Here is a 19,458-nt window from a genome sequence, read left to right as displayed (position 1 = left end):
TAGAAAATCAGCCTCCTCTACCAGCTAACTCGGCTCTCTCTTTCTCCCTTCATATAGCCGTTGCATAGTAGAGAAAAGTCAGCCCCTAGATAATTCAGCTACCCTCCTTAACTCAACCATCCTCTTTAGTAATTCAACCTCTCTCTCCTAGGCTTCCCTGAAAAATTCTCTCAAAATTCCCCTGTTACAATCCTTTTCCCTTCTCTTCAATCTTGGAGTCTCTCACTCCTTGAGAAATCCTCTCTCAACAATGGAAGTGTTAGGTGTCTTCATCCTCTCCCATAGGTTCTCTTTATAATTTCTCCATGGGCCAAATTCCTAATCTCCAAAGTGATAAACAGCTAAGATTAAATCCCAATCTTCTTAGATCCACAGTTGAGATTAGATCTAAATGACTTAAATAATTTAATTTTTATCCTTAGATAAACAGTAGCCCAAAGTCAACATTAATTAAATAATTAATCTATGTACTTTTGCCTAAGTTAAAAACATAGGAATACGATCATATTGGTTCCTCCTCTCAAACAACCACCTAAAGACACAAGCCTATGCAGAAGATCTTCCAAAGCTACAACTTCGACAATTACCAACTATTAAAAGCCCATCCTCATAATATATCACAGGGACGAGGGTGAGAAAAAGGGACCTTCGCCCTTTTTAGGAATCCTTCCTCAAGATCACCTCCACACAAATTTTAGTGTAAGCATAGATTCAAAATTTTACTGAGATTTATCAATGCAGATGATTGTTGTTTCATCCATCCTTCAAGCACCTTTGGCCTCCGCAAAGAACCATTAAATTTTCTGATAAGATAAAATTATTAATGTCCACAACTCGCCAAAGGAATAGGTTAATGGAACTTGAAAATAAGGCAAGTCAAAATCTTGACTTAGGGGTGGCAAGGCTAATCCTGAGTGCCAAAAGAAAAATAGATACAAGTGAAAAGGAGGGTGTTTTCAACAAACAACAAAGTTTTGTTGATGGTTGGACCTGATTTCACAAGAGCACAATTGGCTTCATATGTTTGTTTCAGCCACAAGAGGAAAGGTAACTCACATCATGCCTAGAATTCTTAGCAGCAGAGCCTGCAAAGGCTTTGAAGGTCACAGCTGCCTGACCAAACGGACAGGAGGTGGGACCAAGGCAACTTTGGGGGTGGACCTCAACAGATCGAAGGAACAAAGCAGAAAACCCTAGATGAGCAATCTAAAAGCACAATCTCAGCACACAACAAAAATTGGTTGCACTTTTCTGGCATCAAAATGTTATCTTTTCCAACAAAGCCCCAAGATATACATATTTCAAAAATGATCAGCGAAGCATCAATGCAATCTAAAACATTTACAGCAGCATATTTCACAACTTTAATACCCTAAAAAACGCAACTAAAACTAATTCCTTTTCGCAACGAAAACACATTTATATTTAAACCAATGACAAAATAACCAACCTGAGTTGTTTTCCCACAACCAGTTTCACCAGCAATGAGCACAACCTGTTCTGGAAACAAAAGAGCCAATGACCCAGAAATCTCAAGTTACTCTAAGCCTTATATGATAGAGTGAAATATATATATATAAGATCAACCACAAAGGCACACCAAAAAATAAATGTTTCCAAAGATTCTCTTCAAAATTTGTTTCTTAATTTTGATTCTGTATATGTACACAATTAATGACTAATGCAAAATAGTTTTACCTGATGAGAGTCCACTGCTGATGTAATGGGATCCTTAAAAGATGCTATCGGTAACTTTGATCTCTTCTCTGAAATCTGTTAAAAGGGAAACAAATTCAACTTTCAAAACCACCACTACATTACTAAAAGCAAAGTAGAAACCAAGCTCATAGATGAGATGTCGAATAATGAACGGATTAATGGTGTTGTAAGGCAGGAAAGAAATAGATGTTCATTCAATTCTACATGTAACAAAAAGAGAATATAAATTGGCCACAAGGATTTATCATATCAGACCTTGCTAAAATAAAAATATAATCTCAAAAACTTGGGCTCACCTGTTGCAAAGCTGGGGATTTTTTAACTCTGGAAGCAAGCATCTCTACTTGTTTAGCAATTTCCGACTGGGACATTGACACCTTACTAAAACTTAGGTCAGGTTTATTGTCTTCCTTAGTAGACTTCTTCTCTCCTGCAAGGTCTTCCTCCACTTTACTAGCAAACTCGTTCTCTGTTGGAGGATATCGAGAGAATAGTTCCTTTAGGACTTCCTGTGTTTCAACAGAAAACGTCAAAGGTTTTGCCTCGGACTGTCCCTGCTTTGAAGGTCCTATCTTATAAACAGAAAGACACCGCCGATCTCCTTTACTGCAAAATAAAAACCACCAATGCATCATATACATCTGAAAGAACTGCACATATAGTGCAAAAGATGATCCAAATGAATCTTGTTCATCTCATCTAGGCATTATTTTCGGGAAACATTAGACTGAAAAGAAGAAAGAATGAGTCAAAAAAGTGTTTGCAGATATAGAAACGATATGAATTAGCATTATGAAAAATTAATATAAACTGAAAAATACGAGCATGCATTGATGTGAATGCATAGTTAATGATTTCAAGGGTAAGCTCTTAATTGCTCCATCGTAAATAAGCACCCATAGTCTTTCAATATTACGTCATGAATCAATCTCAAAGTGTTTGTACATATAGAAAAGTTACGAATTAGCATTATGGAAAATAATACAAACTGGAAAAAAAACAGACATGCATTGATGTGAACAAATAGCAAATGACTTCCACAGTAAAGTACTCATTGCCCAGTAAGATAAGCCCACATATATCTTTAAATGTTAATTCATGTTATGGTATCACTCACCCTGGCATTTAGAAAATTATGGTTTATATACGGAGCTGTGCAAAGTAAGACAAATAAACCAATTCATAAAAAAGAGTTGCCCAAAAACATACTTTTCATTACAAAGTTACTAATGCATTAATTGTACAGTATTTTTTAAAGTTTAAACTAAAATAAGAATACATAATTCTTAGTTTGAGTTGAGTTTATTTTTCAACCTATTGGACATAATAAAATAGAAGGTGATCATAAAACGCCAATAGGGATGGTGTTCAGCATGTAAAGAGGCTGCCATGTTAAGGCCATATACCTGTGTTCAATTGCCTCGGGCAGAGAGTAATCCCATGTCATGGCAGCTTAGCAAAATGGAAGTGATTATGTTCAAATGGTTCAGAAGATATGATAAATCAAAGGAATATATTGCCCTCCAGATGCCAAATATGCTTTATAACCTGATTTTTGGCCTTTCCATAAGTACCATGAGGTTATGCAAGAGGAGGGGTTCCCCAAGAGATATGGAAGTTGATTGGTTAGCAATGGGACAATACTCTCCATCATCCCATTCATGTGGCAACACTCTACCTCAACCCCACATTCTTACTCCCTTGGTTTTAGATTTAATGTCGAGGTTATGGATGGATTGCTCCAATGTCTTTAGAGGATAGCGTTGATTCTTGTTGAACGCTCAAGAGATTTCCTAACAAATCGAGATAGATAGGTTGGTCGAAAGGAAATTTTATTATGACATGGTTGACTAAGATAGGACCACTAGGATGCCAAGTAAGCTTCAAGTTTGATTTGTTTCAACATTCAAACTTCCAAATTTTAATGTCTTTCCTTTCTATCTATTTTTCACTCAATGGAAATATGATATGTCACCATTCCTTTCTGTTTATTCATTGTAGATGTTTGGTGGACAAACAATGATAGATGAGTCCCAAATTTAATGAACCTTGCAATTCAAGTGGCCACTAAAACCTGTAGCGCTTCAAAATGTGAATGCAACTAAAAAGCCTCTAGAGTCTAAACAATACTCCAAGAACAAGAAGTTTAAAATGTTTAAATTAAATTTTTAGTTTGGCATAATTCATTGATTTAAGTTTATGCTCATCACCCTCTAATTACAATATGACCCTCGTACAAAACAGATACCAATGCCTTAATAACATGATCTATGGCTACTACAATCTCAAGCTATGGATGAAGCAAATTAATAAAACACTTGACATGAAGGCCATTTCATTGGATACAATTGACACCATGACTCTGTGGAGGGTGGAGGCCAATAAGCTTCCAATGAAGGAGACAGGAGCATGACAATGCACCATAGGGGCGGTGGAAGTGGAGGAGGGTGTTCTAATTCCAACACAAACACATCTAGAGGATATTGGAGTGTGTTGCAGCCACTACCTCCAAAGAGACGAGCGACTAAGAGAAGGAATCCCACTTTGGCTTCCACCTCAACCCTAATACAAGCACCCATTGCTGGTAAAAGTAGTGGGACAGCAATGATTCCTTAGTGCACTTATTATCGTAGTATCTAGATGACACATGATGATGAATCATGAGATATATTAATGTTTTTTTGATCTGATTTTGTATCAACTTATTGGGACCTAGGACTCAAAATACATACCAGAATTTATTATCGATGTGTGATGCATCTTTTCACATCTTATAATAATAATAATAATCCAATTTTAAGGCCCTGGCCAAGCCAGACACCAAATTGGTGTATGAGACCCCCTTCACACAGGTATTTGTCTAATAAAGTTTATTGAGGAGTACATACTCTACCCCACTCTCAATGATTCCCTAGTGCATTTATCATTGTAGTGTCTAGATGACTCATGATGATGAATCATGAGATATATTTATATTTTTTTTGATGTGATTTTGTATCATCTTATTGGGACCCAGGACTCATAACAGACATAAGAATTTAGTATCGATGTGTGATGCATCTCTTGACATTTTATAATAATAATAATAATTTAATTTTAAGAGGTCACGGCCAAGCCAAACACCAAATTGGTGTATGAGATGTATGAGAACCTTCTTTGTGGGATGAATGACACCCCCCCCCGGCACAGGGATTTGACTGCTAAAGTCTATGAAGGTGCACATACTTTACTCCTGTATAAATTTGACATGAACATCTTAGGAGGAAACACCATTTGGTCCACTCAAGTTGTACATGACAGTTTTGTCTTCATATTTATATGGCAATGTGTTTTTTTTTATGTTGTTGTTGTTGTTGTTTTCGATGTACAAAAGAAAATGAATATTTTTGTATTTTTTTTTAATTTGCCAATATTTTCTAATATTTTTCCTAAATATTGTCAATAAGTATTCTAGACACTCAGCAACATATTCACCAACATAATAAAAGTAACATTGTTTTAAAACCCACATTTAATAGCATAAACTAATAATAATAAGGATCACATAGAAATGTGCCAAATCTATGCCTCTTTAAAATTATTTTCTAAAATCCAATAGCATTAAGTTGAGTAACCTTCAAGTAATGCCAACCAATGGATGAGACTCACTACTTTTTAAAATTCTTTTGACTCACATTCAATTTGAGCGACATTAAACTTGAGCAACATTCATTCTAAGTACAAGGAAATGACTTCGAAAAAACATGGAAGAAGGAATCCAATCTGCCCTGCTCTCACAATAGACTCTAAAGACCTCATGCTATAGTATAGAAAATTTACATGCTAGATCCCATGCATATAACCTTCAAATCTTGGTGCCATGAGGGATTCATTTCATAGCTGTAAGGTTCAAGAATGCAAGGGTTCATAATTCCCACAGTTCGCACTAACTAAACCTGTGATTTTTTCTTTTAGAGTAGCTTGGAAAGAATCTTAAAGGCACCCCTTGATGGTACACCTCATTCGAAGGGGCTATCTTTCACTAAAATAATTTTAGGCCTACAGTGTTCCCTTCACCCAAGTGGCAGTTGGAATCTTTGAAAAAAAAACTCAACAAAATTATTATTTTTTACTATAGATTAATTGTTTTTTTGAAGTACTATAGATTAATGGTTAATAAATGTAGTCAAAAGTTACCTTATGGCATGTCTTTCTTAACAAACCCTTCTTCCCTTAAGACATATTTTATGTAAGATTGTTATTAGCAGCTTGTTTATCAATTTTCCCTAACCATTAGCATGGGACAATTACAATCTACAATAACAAACTCCTCCAATATATATTCAATGATATCATCTACAAATTACTTACAATGCATTAAAATGTAGATGAGGGTGCACTCTCACAGGACATCCTGTCTAAAAAGTATCAAATATTTCAACCCAATTTCTTACATATTGGAAACAATTTATGTTGAAATTTGGGCAGCTTCGGGGCAAATTTCCACAAAGGGAAACACAGCTACCCCAAAGGAAGCCCAACTGCTCCAAAGAGAAATCAAAGAAATATTATTATGGCACAAAAATTGTTTGTGCAAGCGATCTACACATCATGTAAAAATATATTTAAATGAAAATTTTCCCTCCAATACTCAAGTCAGCCTCACAAGCAAAGGCCTTCCATCGATTTGTATAGATAAAAGATCTTTATTGCTCATTTGATTCATCGCATCATTTTTTAGAAACATGGTTTTTTGTGCATCGCTATTATACACTTTTGTTCATTGACAATATTGGTTCGTTGACCTTATTGGTTCGTAGATATTATTGTATTGGTTCATGTTTTGAAGCTCAGCTCGTTCTTATAATGGTTCATATGATTAAACCTTAAGGCTCGCACAAATTACTCTAGCACATATTACTCTAGCACGATATATGTTGTAGCACCGCTTTCATTCTACGACTCGGATCCTTTCTTCTCTATCACACGAAACAATCATCTGTGATTCACTACATCAGAGGCTCGGTGGTTGTATCATTACAAAGGCATCGTTCATGTATTCACAGTGGCATTGTAGCAATGAATTGGATTGGCATTGAATTAAATTATAATGGCTCGTTCCATTGGTATCACATTTTTGTGGCACATGATATATCATTGTGGCTCATATTAAAATATTGTGACTCACATTGTTTCCTAGGTTATATATATATATATATATATATATATATATTGAATCACATAACTTAGCGGATTGCATAACCATGTGGGTCATATAACTATGGCATCACAATGGATCGCATAACTTTGGCATCATTATACATTGGATCGCATAACAGTGCCATCGCTCACATCGCACAAAGGCACAGTGACATCACTAGGGCTTCCACAGTGACTTGCTCTGAGGTTCCCATCTCATTATTATTGTGGCTCGCTACTTCTGAGGTTCGATTATGTACAGTGGCTTGTACTCTCGTCCTATGGCTCGAAATGTTCTATAGCTCGCATTTGTTATCATTGTAGCTTACATTCATAATTTATGTGGATCACAAGTTTGTGATCTATTTACCTTGATGATCTATATAACAGTAATATGTATATAACTGTGAGACAGTAAGACAATCATCCATATGACATGAGACAGTGAACTGGTTGTATGGATAGCGCCCTTGTTGATAGTATGTCAGTGTTGGACGATCAATAACCTCGATAGTGACCTTGATAAAACAGTAATATATGCAATAAAGGAAGCAACCCTAATTGTTCTAAACAATGTTGCACGAAGCGAGGACGAAACGGGGATGTTTTTTTGGAAGTGGGGATGCAGAAGCGTCATTTTCCAAAAATCTAGGAAGCGAAGCATCTCAGGAACGTCTACTATATATATATATATATATATATATATATATATATATATAATATTTTTTTGCATTTATATTAAAAAAAAAATCCAAAATACCAAATTAGTTGTAGAAGACATGAAACATGCATATTTTTACATAAATCAAGATAGATATGGCATCCATTGTACATCAATGACTAATTATTCCAGCATCAACCATCTACAATCTAGATTCCTCTTCTCTTGTCTAGCCTTTGCCTCTACTTCAATTCTATAGGGATTTTACTCAACATTGCCTAGTTTTGATCAAATAGTTTAATCCAAACCATATAATATGGTAGAGAAAGCTTAACATTCCTGATCAATGATTTTGACTTCAATGAAGGGTACATAATTGCTAAGGCATGACAAAGGAATTCAACAATCAATAACACCAACATTGGGGTACATATAGGGCTTGTTTCTCTTGATTAAATGCCAATCACATGCCCTCATACATGATATATTCCAATGAAACGCTACAATCCCATTGATCCTGAAAATTGTTAAGTCTGTTGAATTTTGAATGGGATATGAAATTCTATTTTCTCCATATGAAGTCTGATGAGGTTGGAACCACTCTCAAACATCCTTAGTCATTTCATCGTAATGTTAAAAATTTAAGTAAAAGGATGGAAATGAAAGATAAAGGAGAATGTCACTTTTACTTCATAAACAGATTCTACCCAATCAAATCAATTCATCATTAACAATGATTCATAACCTACTTGCGCTCCCATCCTCGAATAATGGCCCAATTAAGGAAATCACATGTACAAAAATTGCATCTAATCAAGTTGATCAAGCCCTCCTTAGCTGATATAGATCCCCTTGTTGCCCCCTTACTCGAACCTAGCACACACGAGTGAAATTCCTTCTTCACCCTGTCACTGTGAGGCTCCTCTCTCAGTCTTGTGTTATTGTGGTGTGTCTTCTCCCTCTCCCTAGCGTTGCTTTTATAACTTTGCATTGAGCTAAATCCCTAACCCTAATCTCCAAAAGTGATAGACGACTGAGATTAGATCTCGCCTTACTTGAGATCAACAGTTGAGATTAAAACAATGTCACTAAAGTAATTTACTTTATCTTTCCTAAGTTTACTTTAGCTTAATAAGGCGACATAATACAATTGTGCTTTTCCTGAGTCTAACTTAGGCTAAGTTACATAGCAACTTGCTCACATTTGAGCAAGTGTGCTAAGGAAATCGCAAGCGACTTCTGCACACCTATAGGCCTGTGCAGAAGTACCTACCCGACCAACAAACATCAACACCTTAGAGCCTTACGAGACCTTGAAACAAGAAATCGTCACTCACCAGCAATCCCCTCAAAAATAATTGGAAAAACATAGTGAGGGGGTGCAAGTTCCTAAAGTGATAAAAGCCCTCGCCACAGTTGAAATGGTTGTTCAGGCAAAACTAGAAGTAGAAAGAATGTGTTAAGCCAAGGACCTAAACCATCAAGTTTGTGACTTCCCTGAGACCACAAAGCCTTTATAGACCAACCACAATACTAGCACTAAAAGACGTATCTCTTAACAAACGACGGACAACACCAAATATCACTCTTATTATTTGTGTCCACTCTGTCACAAAATAGTTCGAAGCCTTGAGAGCTAGAATCACGGTATTCTTTCTTCCATAGTACCATGACTTCAAATGGAGGAGCTCCATAAAGGCTCGTGTTTGAGCCAATGTCACGGTTGCAAGGAACCATAAGGAATGGGTTGCAATCCAAAACTGCAATGTAGTGATTCATGACATTTCCCCACTTGGTGGTCGTGTTCTTAATCAACTAAATGAAAGGGTGTTCAAGTCTTAACAGACAATTGCCACATCGTTATCACTTGCCATAATTGCAATGGTATAATATAGTGCTCTCCAAGAACCTTCCACATGATACACTTGGGTCATGAAACCTGCTCTTGCTCACTAAGACCTATAAGAGTATTGGAAAGAAATCCCCACCATTAAAACTAGAGAATAAACATTTTTTCTATGAGATTTTCTTTCGGATTTATCACATTATTGAAATTTGGTTGAAAGACAATCTCACTATCAATATGGATCACAAAAGTCTAAGATCTAACATTTTTTCTGTGGTCAAGGCCCAAACGGGTTGGCCTCTCTTATCTGAGACTCCCCACAAGATAGGGCTCCATTAATCACATTCAACAATATTCTAGATTCATGTGGATTCAAGTCCAAAGTACTACCCCTCTCTCTCAAGATATCTTCATTGTTATATGCTACTTCACTCCACCTTCATCGAGCTTTGGATACATTCTGATGGAGATCGCTATCTTGACCTTTGCATAGATATTTCCATTATTCCATGCTAGAACACATAATAATTTTGAGCATTATAGAAAATCTGTATTCAAATTCAAAGAACTACCCCTCTCGAGAAATCTTCATTATTGTATGGTAATACCCTCCAATTTCCTCAAGCTCTACACTCTACATAAAAATCCCAAAGAAAATATTTTTCATGACTCCACGCCACAAGGCATCATACTTTTACGCGACTTCAATGCTAATACAAGCACCTTGCCAATTACAATACATAACAAATCAAAGAATGTTATTTATCTACAAGATATTGACCATGACACAATGAACCCACATAGAGTTTCAAATCATGAAGGTGATCCAATTTTTCCATATGGGATGCATCTTCTCTAGCTTGGAGAATCTCATGGCTTGTTGCTCCTTAATGGTCACCCCAACTAAATGATTTTCACAGCTTCACATGCTTCCCTTGCAATGGCAATACTAGTGTAGGTAGTGCTAGTATGGTATGTTATGTCAGCCAACCTGCATCTACTTCCTCACATCATTCCTACATCACTTTGTTCACCTCATTCTTCCTCTTATAGCTCACCCTTCATGCTCTTTGTTAATGGTGTGGCACTATTAGTTTCATCTCCAAAGCGCCTACAAAGACAACTAGATGCTTAGCCATTTTTTGTGATCTCCTACATTTTGATGGTCAACATGGGTAAAACCAAGGTGATGATCTTCGACATGACATAGAAGACTTAATTAGACCACCATTACTTTTTTAGGCAAGAGGAAATTCATGTCCTTGATACTTATTTCGGGGGGGGGGAATTTCTCACGGACTTGCTTCAAACTTCAACATGCTTGTCAACCTTGCATCAGCAAAGGTTATGGATCCTTAGCTACACTTGAGAAAGTGTTTTCGTCATTGTTTTCAAGACATTGTATAGAAGATGTCTCTTATGGACTTGCCATCATTTGGCCGACATTCCTCTATGGTTCAGCGATTTGGGGACTTTGTTTATTGGAGGCCAATTGGTCTTCAATTGAGAGAGTCAAACCCTTCCCCTTCAACACATTATCAGATGCAAACTGACAATGCCCCAACATATTGTCCTTGTAAAGTTTGTTGCTCTCCCTTTCCAACTTGAGACTATTTTTTGCCTACTTTTACATCTACATCACATTCAAATCTTTGTCGATTCAACAACAGGTTGAGACCAATACCCATACCTAGCATATTGATCATTGTTGAATTTTGACGACCTTAGGTCTAGGATAGAATCTTAAAATCTCTGACGCTACCAAACCAAGAATCTCAACAAAGCTACTTTGCACAGAGGAATATGAATAGCAGTAAATCACACATGCACAAGAATAGACAATTTTTTATAAATTTTCAACCCAACTTCGTTATATATATATATATATATATATATATATATAATAGTTTTAAAAAACAGCCATTTCTAAACGGAAACGGCCGAGTTGGTCCGTTCCATTGCCCTCCGGAGTGACTCGGTACAAAAAACGGCTCGGTTGGCCGAGTCATGGCTGACTCAGCCAACTCGGTCGTTTCCCGTACTGACTCGACCGAGTCACAAACAGCGGCCCATAACCCACTAAAACAACAATTTAACATTATTTTAATGAAATTTTAAGGGGTTTGCTGATTGGTTTGGACTTCAAGGTGTTTTATGAATTAGCTAAATGTTATTTGGGGTCCATTTCCCCCTCCCAAACCCTATTTAACACACTCAAATGCTCTCTACTATTGATATGCTATTCAAATTTCATGGTAATGTTAAATTCTTAAAGTAAAAGTGACATTCTCCTTAATCTTCATTTTCATCCTTTTACTTAAATTTTTAACATTACCATGAAACGACTCAGGATGTTTGAGAGTGGTTTCGGCCTCATTGGATTTCATATGGAGAAAGTAGAATTTTAGATTTCATTCAAAATCCAGCAGACTTATCAGTTTTTCAGGATTTCAGGATTGGAGGATTGCAATGTTTCCATTGAATTTTGTCATGTATTAGGGTATGGAACTCGTATTCAATCAAGAGCACCAATCCCTCTATGTACCTTGATGTTAGTGACATTGGTTGTCAAACTCCTCTGGGATTCGCTCCCAAACCAGGAGCTTCTGAAAATGTCACTCCCGCTCCCGTTTTCGCTCCTACTCCCAAGTAACACAAAGAAGGGAAACCATTTGGATCAAAAACGGTTAAATGATCTAGTTTATGTCCAATACAACCTCCGACTCAGACGAAACCATTTGCTGACCAAAAGACCTGATTCAGATCCCAGTGTTGGAAGCGATTGATCCAACATCAAATTGGGTAGTGGAGAGTCGTCCAGTAGAGTTTGATCCTGATGAGGATCTTGATTTAGATTTAGATATCGAGACACCAATTGAACTTGAACATGTTGTTCAGTTGAATGCAGATCCCAATCCACCAGCTTCAGTCTCACAGCCAGCAAGGACTCCAGTTGTAGGTGCTTCCTCTGCTCAGCCACAACAGAAGTGCAGCCGCATATCTACTCTATCTCAGCTTGCATCTGCTGCAGTTGCACAGCCTGCTAGTGGTACCACTTCTACAGCTACAGTTGGAGATGATGAGGAGGAGGAGGAGCCATGGGGCCCCCTGTTTGACTCTGATGATGATCCAGAGATTGATCGACATGATCTTGGCTCCTCTGTCAGTAGCTACTAGCCAGTAGCTGTAGTACTAGTACTGGAGTCTGGTCACAATTGACTTTTGTTGTAGAGGCCATTTCTAGCCTCCTTGGTTATATGTCTTTTGTTTTGAGTCTTTGATCATGTATGATAGTTGACTATGTATTGCCATTGGGTACCATTTTGATATAATGGATTGGTTCCTGAGCCTACTTTGATCATATGTTGTCTTCCATCTATATTATAATGTTGTGTGTTTGGAAACATGAATGAAAATCTTTAAAATTATGTTTTTTTAAAAAAAAAAAAAAAATATTTAATGTATTTTTTACAATAACCGAGTCATTGAAATCGAGTCGGCTGAGTCATTACCGTTTCGGAGTCGGAGTCGGATTCGATCCTCGGCCGAGTTGGAGTCGGAGTCGGAGTTTTAAAACTATGATATATATATATATATATATTAACAACGTGGTGAATCGGTAACTGCCAGACCTAATCTAAGGAAGACCCAGGATCAATTCTCGTAGCTGCCACTATAACAACAAGCATACACCCAACAACCTGCAAGCAGATATACTAATTTCTTATGATTATGGCAAGAGTCGAGACTCCAGCTAGTGGGCATTCTACTCCTTGAGCCGCACAACATAGCAGGACAATATACTCAATGTGATTTGAACCCTGACCTCGTGGATTTCACCCAACAAACCTAGCCATCTCACCACACATCACTGTATAACCCAACTTCGTTATATTAATCAACAGATAATACAACTGTCTAGGTCTCCCATACAAGGGGTAATGGCCTTCAATTATCCACAAGTACAAGAATACAAGATACAATGACAATCTTGTTGCTCTAGTGCACAATCACAGCCTTTAAGTCATATCTCGTCTTGTTGGTCTTTGCTTTTTTTCTGCTCTCTAGCTAGCCCTTAGTCCATCAAAGGACAACACGAGTCTCCAGGAACGCTGCCACCTATCACTCTTGCAAGTCACTTCTGCTCCGATGAACACGGGGTGACCCAATCTGCTCTCCTAGGTTGGCCAACACCTGAGCTCCAATCTGCCAATCTAGTAGTCCACTAGTCCATCAATGTACTCCACATTAGGCTCCACAACTTCACCCAACCTTTAGTTGTCAAACTCACTTTATGATTGCTTGTCAAGGGCTACTTTGGGCTACCAACACGCTGCCCTCCACCAGGTCAATGGCACCCAATCCGATCACTGTAGGATTTGCACCTAGAAGAGGCTTTCAACCACCAAGACAAGCCTTCCAAATGGCTCCAACAGGCTGCAACTAAATCCCATCCAACTAGCATCAATTCAACACGAAACCATCATCAAAACTCATACCTTTTTTATTCTTCATGGGTTGTTCTGCACTGTTGTAGGTTTGTACCTCTGGTTAGGGTTGCAACTATACTGCAACAACCTCCTTCCTTCATGTCCAGGCCTCCTTCTAGCTGCACCTTCTCTTTTCCCAGATCTACCCACACTGTCTACCAATTCGGGCTAGAAACCAGCCCCAAACAAGCCCTTTTGTATGCATGAACTATCCTGCGACCTACCTGGGCTCATCAATACCCTTCCGACTCTCTGTCCCAAGCAAAACAAGGCCTACGACCTAGCTGGAAATGTCACTCACAACTACGGCTTCTTGTAGGAGAGAAAAACCATATAAAACATCAACAAAACAGTGCCCAAGTCATCTCCAGGCATGCAGCCTACCTCTCCTGCTCCTCGAACCTGTAAAACCCACTCAAAGGTGACCAAAACAGATCCTTTCCACTTCAACCCTCTTCCTTCTTGAGCTACAGTTGCCTTAGGATGCTTTTCCTATGAAAGATGCACACTTGGATGTGTTGAAATGACTTCTCTCACCTTGTATTTATACCAATACAAGGGCTCCATGAATAGGCATGTCTTTTGGACATATCATTTCAAGCCTACATGACTTGATTGTCCAAAAACCCACTACTAACTTCAAAAATTCATAACTCATCTTATACAACTCGAATTTCGACAATTCTTGTTGCGTTGGATTCTCCACAACGTCCTCTATCATCTCCATCCATCACATGCAGAACCAAACATCAATGGGTGCAAAACCCAAACCTTGGGTTCTAAGCCCACAAATGACTTTTGTGGCGCTTCAAACTCCAAACCCAAACCCTAGGGCTTGGAGTACCTACCAAGCTACTCAAAAATCAAAACTCATTAGAGTCCATTGCCTTATCTAGACATCATGGTCACACTAGGTGTGGGTTTGCAAGGATCTTAGACCTTCCAGAGCCCACCAATGTTTTGACGGAACCGTTTACTCCTTTTACACATTCCATGAATGCACCTGGCCACATCCCACCTACTAGACAAGAATTGAACAAGATCCTCCATGATGACATGTACAGAAAATTTGTGGAAGTCACTTAAACATACCCTCAAAGTGGGATACATCAAAAGATGGTCTTCTATGTTAAACAGTTCATAAAGATGAGCGACATACTCATTATCCATCCCACATGCACTTCTCGTCATTGGGTGCACACTCTTCGCATCCCCCTCCGTCAATTTCAAGTGGGCTCACATAAACTTCAAGATGAGACAAACCATCTGACTATACAACCAAAGAGGATCTCGCTATACCATCTTCATGAGGTTGAGACAGAGGAGCACTTCAAATTCCATTGCCCCATTTATTATGAGATTAATGGGAAATTCCATTGTTTGTTCAGGGGGGGGGATCTTGACCCTATCTAGTTTCCTCTAGTGCTCAAACCAAAGATGTCTATCCCTTCACATGCAAGAGAACCTTAGATTTCGTGCCCATATCCTCCAACCTCCTAGACCATATTGTTGGAAATTCTAAGAGGGGGGTGTTGAATCAATATTTCATAAATTTCAACAATTTAAGCATCAAAACAATTAACCAATAACATCACATCAAAGGAACACAAGGTATATATGAAAAATATATTACATTACAAGGGAAGCTACAACTTCTGGATTTCCCAGCTATGACTAGAAGGGCTACAAACCCAAGATTTTACCAGCTCCCACTAAAAGGAGGCGAGAACCTCATGAAGGAAGCCGCAACTTCCTTCTCTAGCACTGCCATGCCACCCTATAGAATGAAAAGATAAAATAAAACTTCTTGGCCTCCAGTACCGAGGACAATGACCCAATTACAACACCATTCAGACCCTCAAATCATCAATACAAGTTCCCTTACTCACAAGTTCATCAAGGTTAGCTCAAAACTCTTCTCCACAACTTCACTAGAGATCTGCTTCAAGGCTTGTCAAGACATCCACCAGTCTCTACTTCAACAAGGGTTGCTTAAGACTTCAAAGACTGCTCCAAAGATCTGCTTTAAAACATGTGTCAAAGATTACTTGCGACAACAACTTCAATATTTGTTCCAAAGGGTGTCTACGGCAAATCTGCTCCAAAAGATTTGCTACAAAGCTGCTCCAAAAGGTTTGCTACAAATCTACTCTAAAAGTTTTGCAACAAATCTGCTCCAAAAGCTCTGCAACAAATTTGCTCTGAAATTTCATTCTAAAACAGGGTCAAATTCCATCTCAGGAGTAGGTCTGGAATGTGCCTCAAGCAGGGCGAAGATAAGCGTCAAAATACCCCTGAAATGGGACCTTAGCGAATTTGACTCAAAAGGATCCAATCCCTTCAAGTGCAAACCTTTCCTCAATTTTTTTTCAATACACCAAGTTTTCATGTTGAGGGGTTTGATCATTCTCAATGCATGATAGATCTGGAATTAAGATGAATCTACGTATTTAGTTTCATTAACTTATACTTCTAATATAAAAGTTGAACCCTCATTTCAAGGTGTTTTGTGATGGACCCAAAGCAATGGGAAATTACATGGAGAAAGTAGTAATTAAGGTATTTCCCAATTTTTAGTAGTTTTTCAACTGTTAATATTTTAGCATTTTTGTGAAACATGGCAATGTAAATCTCTCTCCTACGCAATTAAGTTGAAAAAGGTAGGATTATCAGATAGCAACTTAGGATTTGAACTCTCGCAAACAAAAATCAAGAAATGCCCATCAAACATGTGCTCGTAATGAGCTTAGCTACATCATCAACACATAGAAATCAACTTTCCAAGTGCATTGTCTCAATTGGCTACTAAACATTGTATCGTGAATGGCTCGATATAAAACAAAATGCCTTTAAAACAAATTAATCTAAAGAGGTGAAACTTAGCGAGTAATATAAGTGTCCTTTTAAAATAATTTCCTTTTGAAATTCCCATAAGTAGGACATCCACAATTGTGTGGGGGGCATGTAACTTGTGGTGGTGCTCGCACCGGTATCCATCAAGATAAATCTAATAGTAGCTCACAAGATCTAATAGAAGAAGTTGCTTGCGATAAGAAGAGAGCCAAATACATAGTAGAATTAGAACAATGAATTGCTTCTCCTTTTCAAATCTATGAACTTGCTATAAGATAAGATAATTACATAAATGTCCAATAAACAATCACCAAAGTAGGTCAATGGGATTTTTTAGTACAATGATGTCGATACAATGCAAAAGTACCAAAATGTCTCCCATATAAAAAACAAGAAGAAAAGTGAGACATGTGGTCTATGCAAAAACCTAGAGAACCCTCAACTCCATATGCAAACGGTCACACTAGCAAGAAGACATGCAAAAATGGAAGGGATCCATGGGCAAGATCATTGTCCACTAGATCTCTCTGCCCTAACATCCAAGGTCGAATGGGGGTAACTCAAAATATCATGGTGCCTTGAGGGAGAGTCAAGAGAAGATTAAACTTAAAATAGAATGGTGCCCCAAGGGAAAGTCGAGGGAAGATTTGAACCTATTATTGTGCCATTGCCTAGAAGAAGCAATTTGTCGTGATGTCTATTTGATCCTGTCTACCTATTGGTAAAGGATCTAGTCTAGAGATGTCTCTAAGGTCTCTAGGGAAGGAGAATGTTCCCTCAAGACCGCACGATCTGAAGTCAAAGGAAGTGTAGCTATAATAGTGTCTCTTCGTGCCTCCAACAGATGAAATGCTCCTCCATCTCAATCTATTAAAGATGGCATAATTGGTAGGTCTTGTCAGATTGATCAATTTGTGTTGGTTAGTCTTAATTCATAGTCTATGAGATCCAACATTGACCTATCCCAGGGGGGTCTGAAGGGTGTGCATCCAATGGCGAAGTGTGTAATAGGGCCGAACAATGGGTCCATTCGTCATCACCATGAAGTGTTCAGCATAGAAGGCCATCTTTGGATGTAACACACCCAGAGGGTTTATACAAGTGACCTGTATATATTGCCTCTAAATATCCTCTCAGATGATTGAATTCACCACCTGTTTGGATGGAAAAAGGTGATTGGATGCACAACAAATATTTAAATGAAGGAAATTGGTCCACCATAATACTAACCGAAGAAAGGGGATCTAAGACTCCAGTGTACCAGTACCAAGATCGAGCAAAAGGTGGTGGCCATATGAGGGAGGTAGAGCTCATGCTAGGCTTTTGCCCACATGTTAATCCTTGTATCAACCATCTTTTCCATTTTGATTTTCTTTCTTTCGTTTCTTTGTGGCCATGATATGATTTTTCTTTTCTTTTAGCTGCATCAACCTCCTAAGGCAAACTTTTCAGGCTCTACTAAAGGTATGTGAACATATGAGTGCCAAATCCCCAAGAACTAATGACAAGTTGTACCTGAAGAATGGAGGTGAGATATAGGGCTTGTAATGTTGTATGGAAAGTGCTAAGTATGGTAAGGGGAGAATGGAATACGCTACCTCGATCATGGCTTTCCAAGTAGTGCCCTTCCTATAACCCAAAGGGCCTTAAGGGAGGACCCAATGGACTAGGATCAAACATTAACCCCTTGGTAAAGTGACAAAACAAAATTACCATCAAGGTCTTTCAATTTTCCAAATCACCCCATCATTCATACTAAATGCTCAAAACACACAAGTATAAGCACCCGATTGCAAAATTATCAAAATACATTTTGAATAACATCCCACCTTCATCCAAGTGTCAATGTCAGATGGTGAGAGGCACGTTGTTGATACAAATGGCAGAGGTACGTGGCATATCATCATCTAATGGTGGCTAGCAGGAGCTGCTAGCTGTCAAAAATAGGAAAAAAATTCCTCCTATGGGTTTACCAATTTTGGTGGGCGTTATCGCACAAAATGTCTAGTCACTGCAACAACGGCTCAGATCGGGGGATGTCACCCTAATACCCAATCTCTCTGTTTAAGTTGTCTCCCTACAACAGGTTAAGGGGGGTAGACACTACAGAAATGGAATGAAGAAGAACTACTTGGGAACCAACTAGTTTGGGAGACAAAGTGAAGCGACCAAGTACTTGATTAAGATTTAGCAAGACTTATAGGATTTGATTGAATTTAAACGATTGGTACAAATGCCTTATGGAGCAGTGTTTTTAAAATCGGCTTTCCTAACCGGTAACCGATCAAACCCACTGGTCAGCAAGGCCACCAGTTGGAACCGACTGAAAAACTCGATCAGGAAGGCGATGTGGCAGATTTTTGGCCCTAACCAGTCATAACCGGCGATCTAGGACGGAACCAGCCGGTTTGCAGTTCCATCCTAAACCGACCAGTTACTATATAATGTTTATGTGAATGAGCTAGGTTGGTTCAACTAACATCAAACTTTCAAAATGTGCAGCTAGTAGAGGCTGTGACTCAAATGAAACAAGCTTGAGTTGGAATCAATGTCCATTGCCACTTAAAGTCCATCTACATCTTGAAACAACTACATTTTACCTACAAGCTCCTTGTTTCACATTAGATCTTTAGCTTGTGTTGTTTAAAGCCTTTTTGGCATTGAGCTTATGACTTGTGAAATTTGTGGAGTGTTGCTCAGTCTTAATTTTC

The 19,458-nt window shown here is 38.3% G+C and overlaps 1 protein-coding gene across 2 annotated transcripts in view; it reads right to left on the bottom strand.

Annotated features, from left to right (window-relative positions):
- The window catches only part of LOC149237062 (DExH-box ATP-dependent RNA helicase DExH6-like), a 173,812-nt gene that overhangs the window by 107,859 nt on the left and 46,495 nt on the right, over positions 1–19,458 (bottom strand). For both annotated transcript variants that reach the window (XR_016246280.1, XM_089372581.1), the window contains exons 3-5: positions 2,016–2,325; positions 1,699–1,773; positions 1,451–1,495 (exon numbers count right to left, since the gene is read on the bottom strand). Coding sequence is in view for 1 of the 2 variants with exons in the window: in XM_089372581.1 (XP_089228707.1) it covers positions 1,451–1,495; positions 1,699–1,773; positions 2,016–2,325 (430 nt within the window). In the remaining variant the exon portion in view is untranslated. The remainder of the gene's footprint in view (positions 1–1,450; positions 1,496–1,698; positions 1,774–2,015; positions 2,326–19,458) is intronic.

The sequence above is a fragment of the Pinus tabuliformis genome, chromosome 8 (assembly GCF_031772625.1).
Source record: "Pinus tabuliformis cultivar Carrire ecotype Pingquan chromosome 8, CPIR1, whole genome shotgun sequence".
NCBI lineage: Eukaryota > Viridiplantae > Streptophyta > Pinopsida > Pinales > Pinaceae > Pinus > Pinus tabuliformis.
This window is presented reverse-complemented; position numbering and strand designations above follow the sequence as displayed.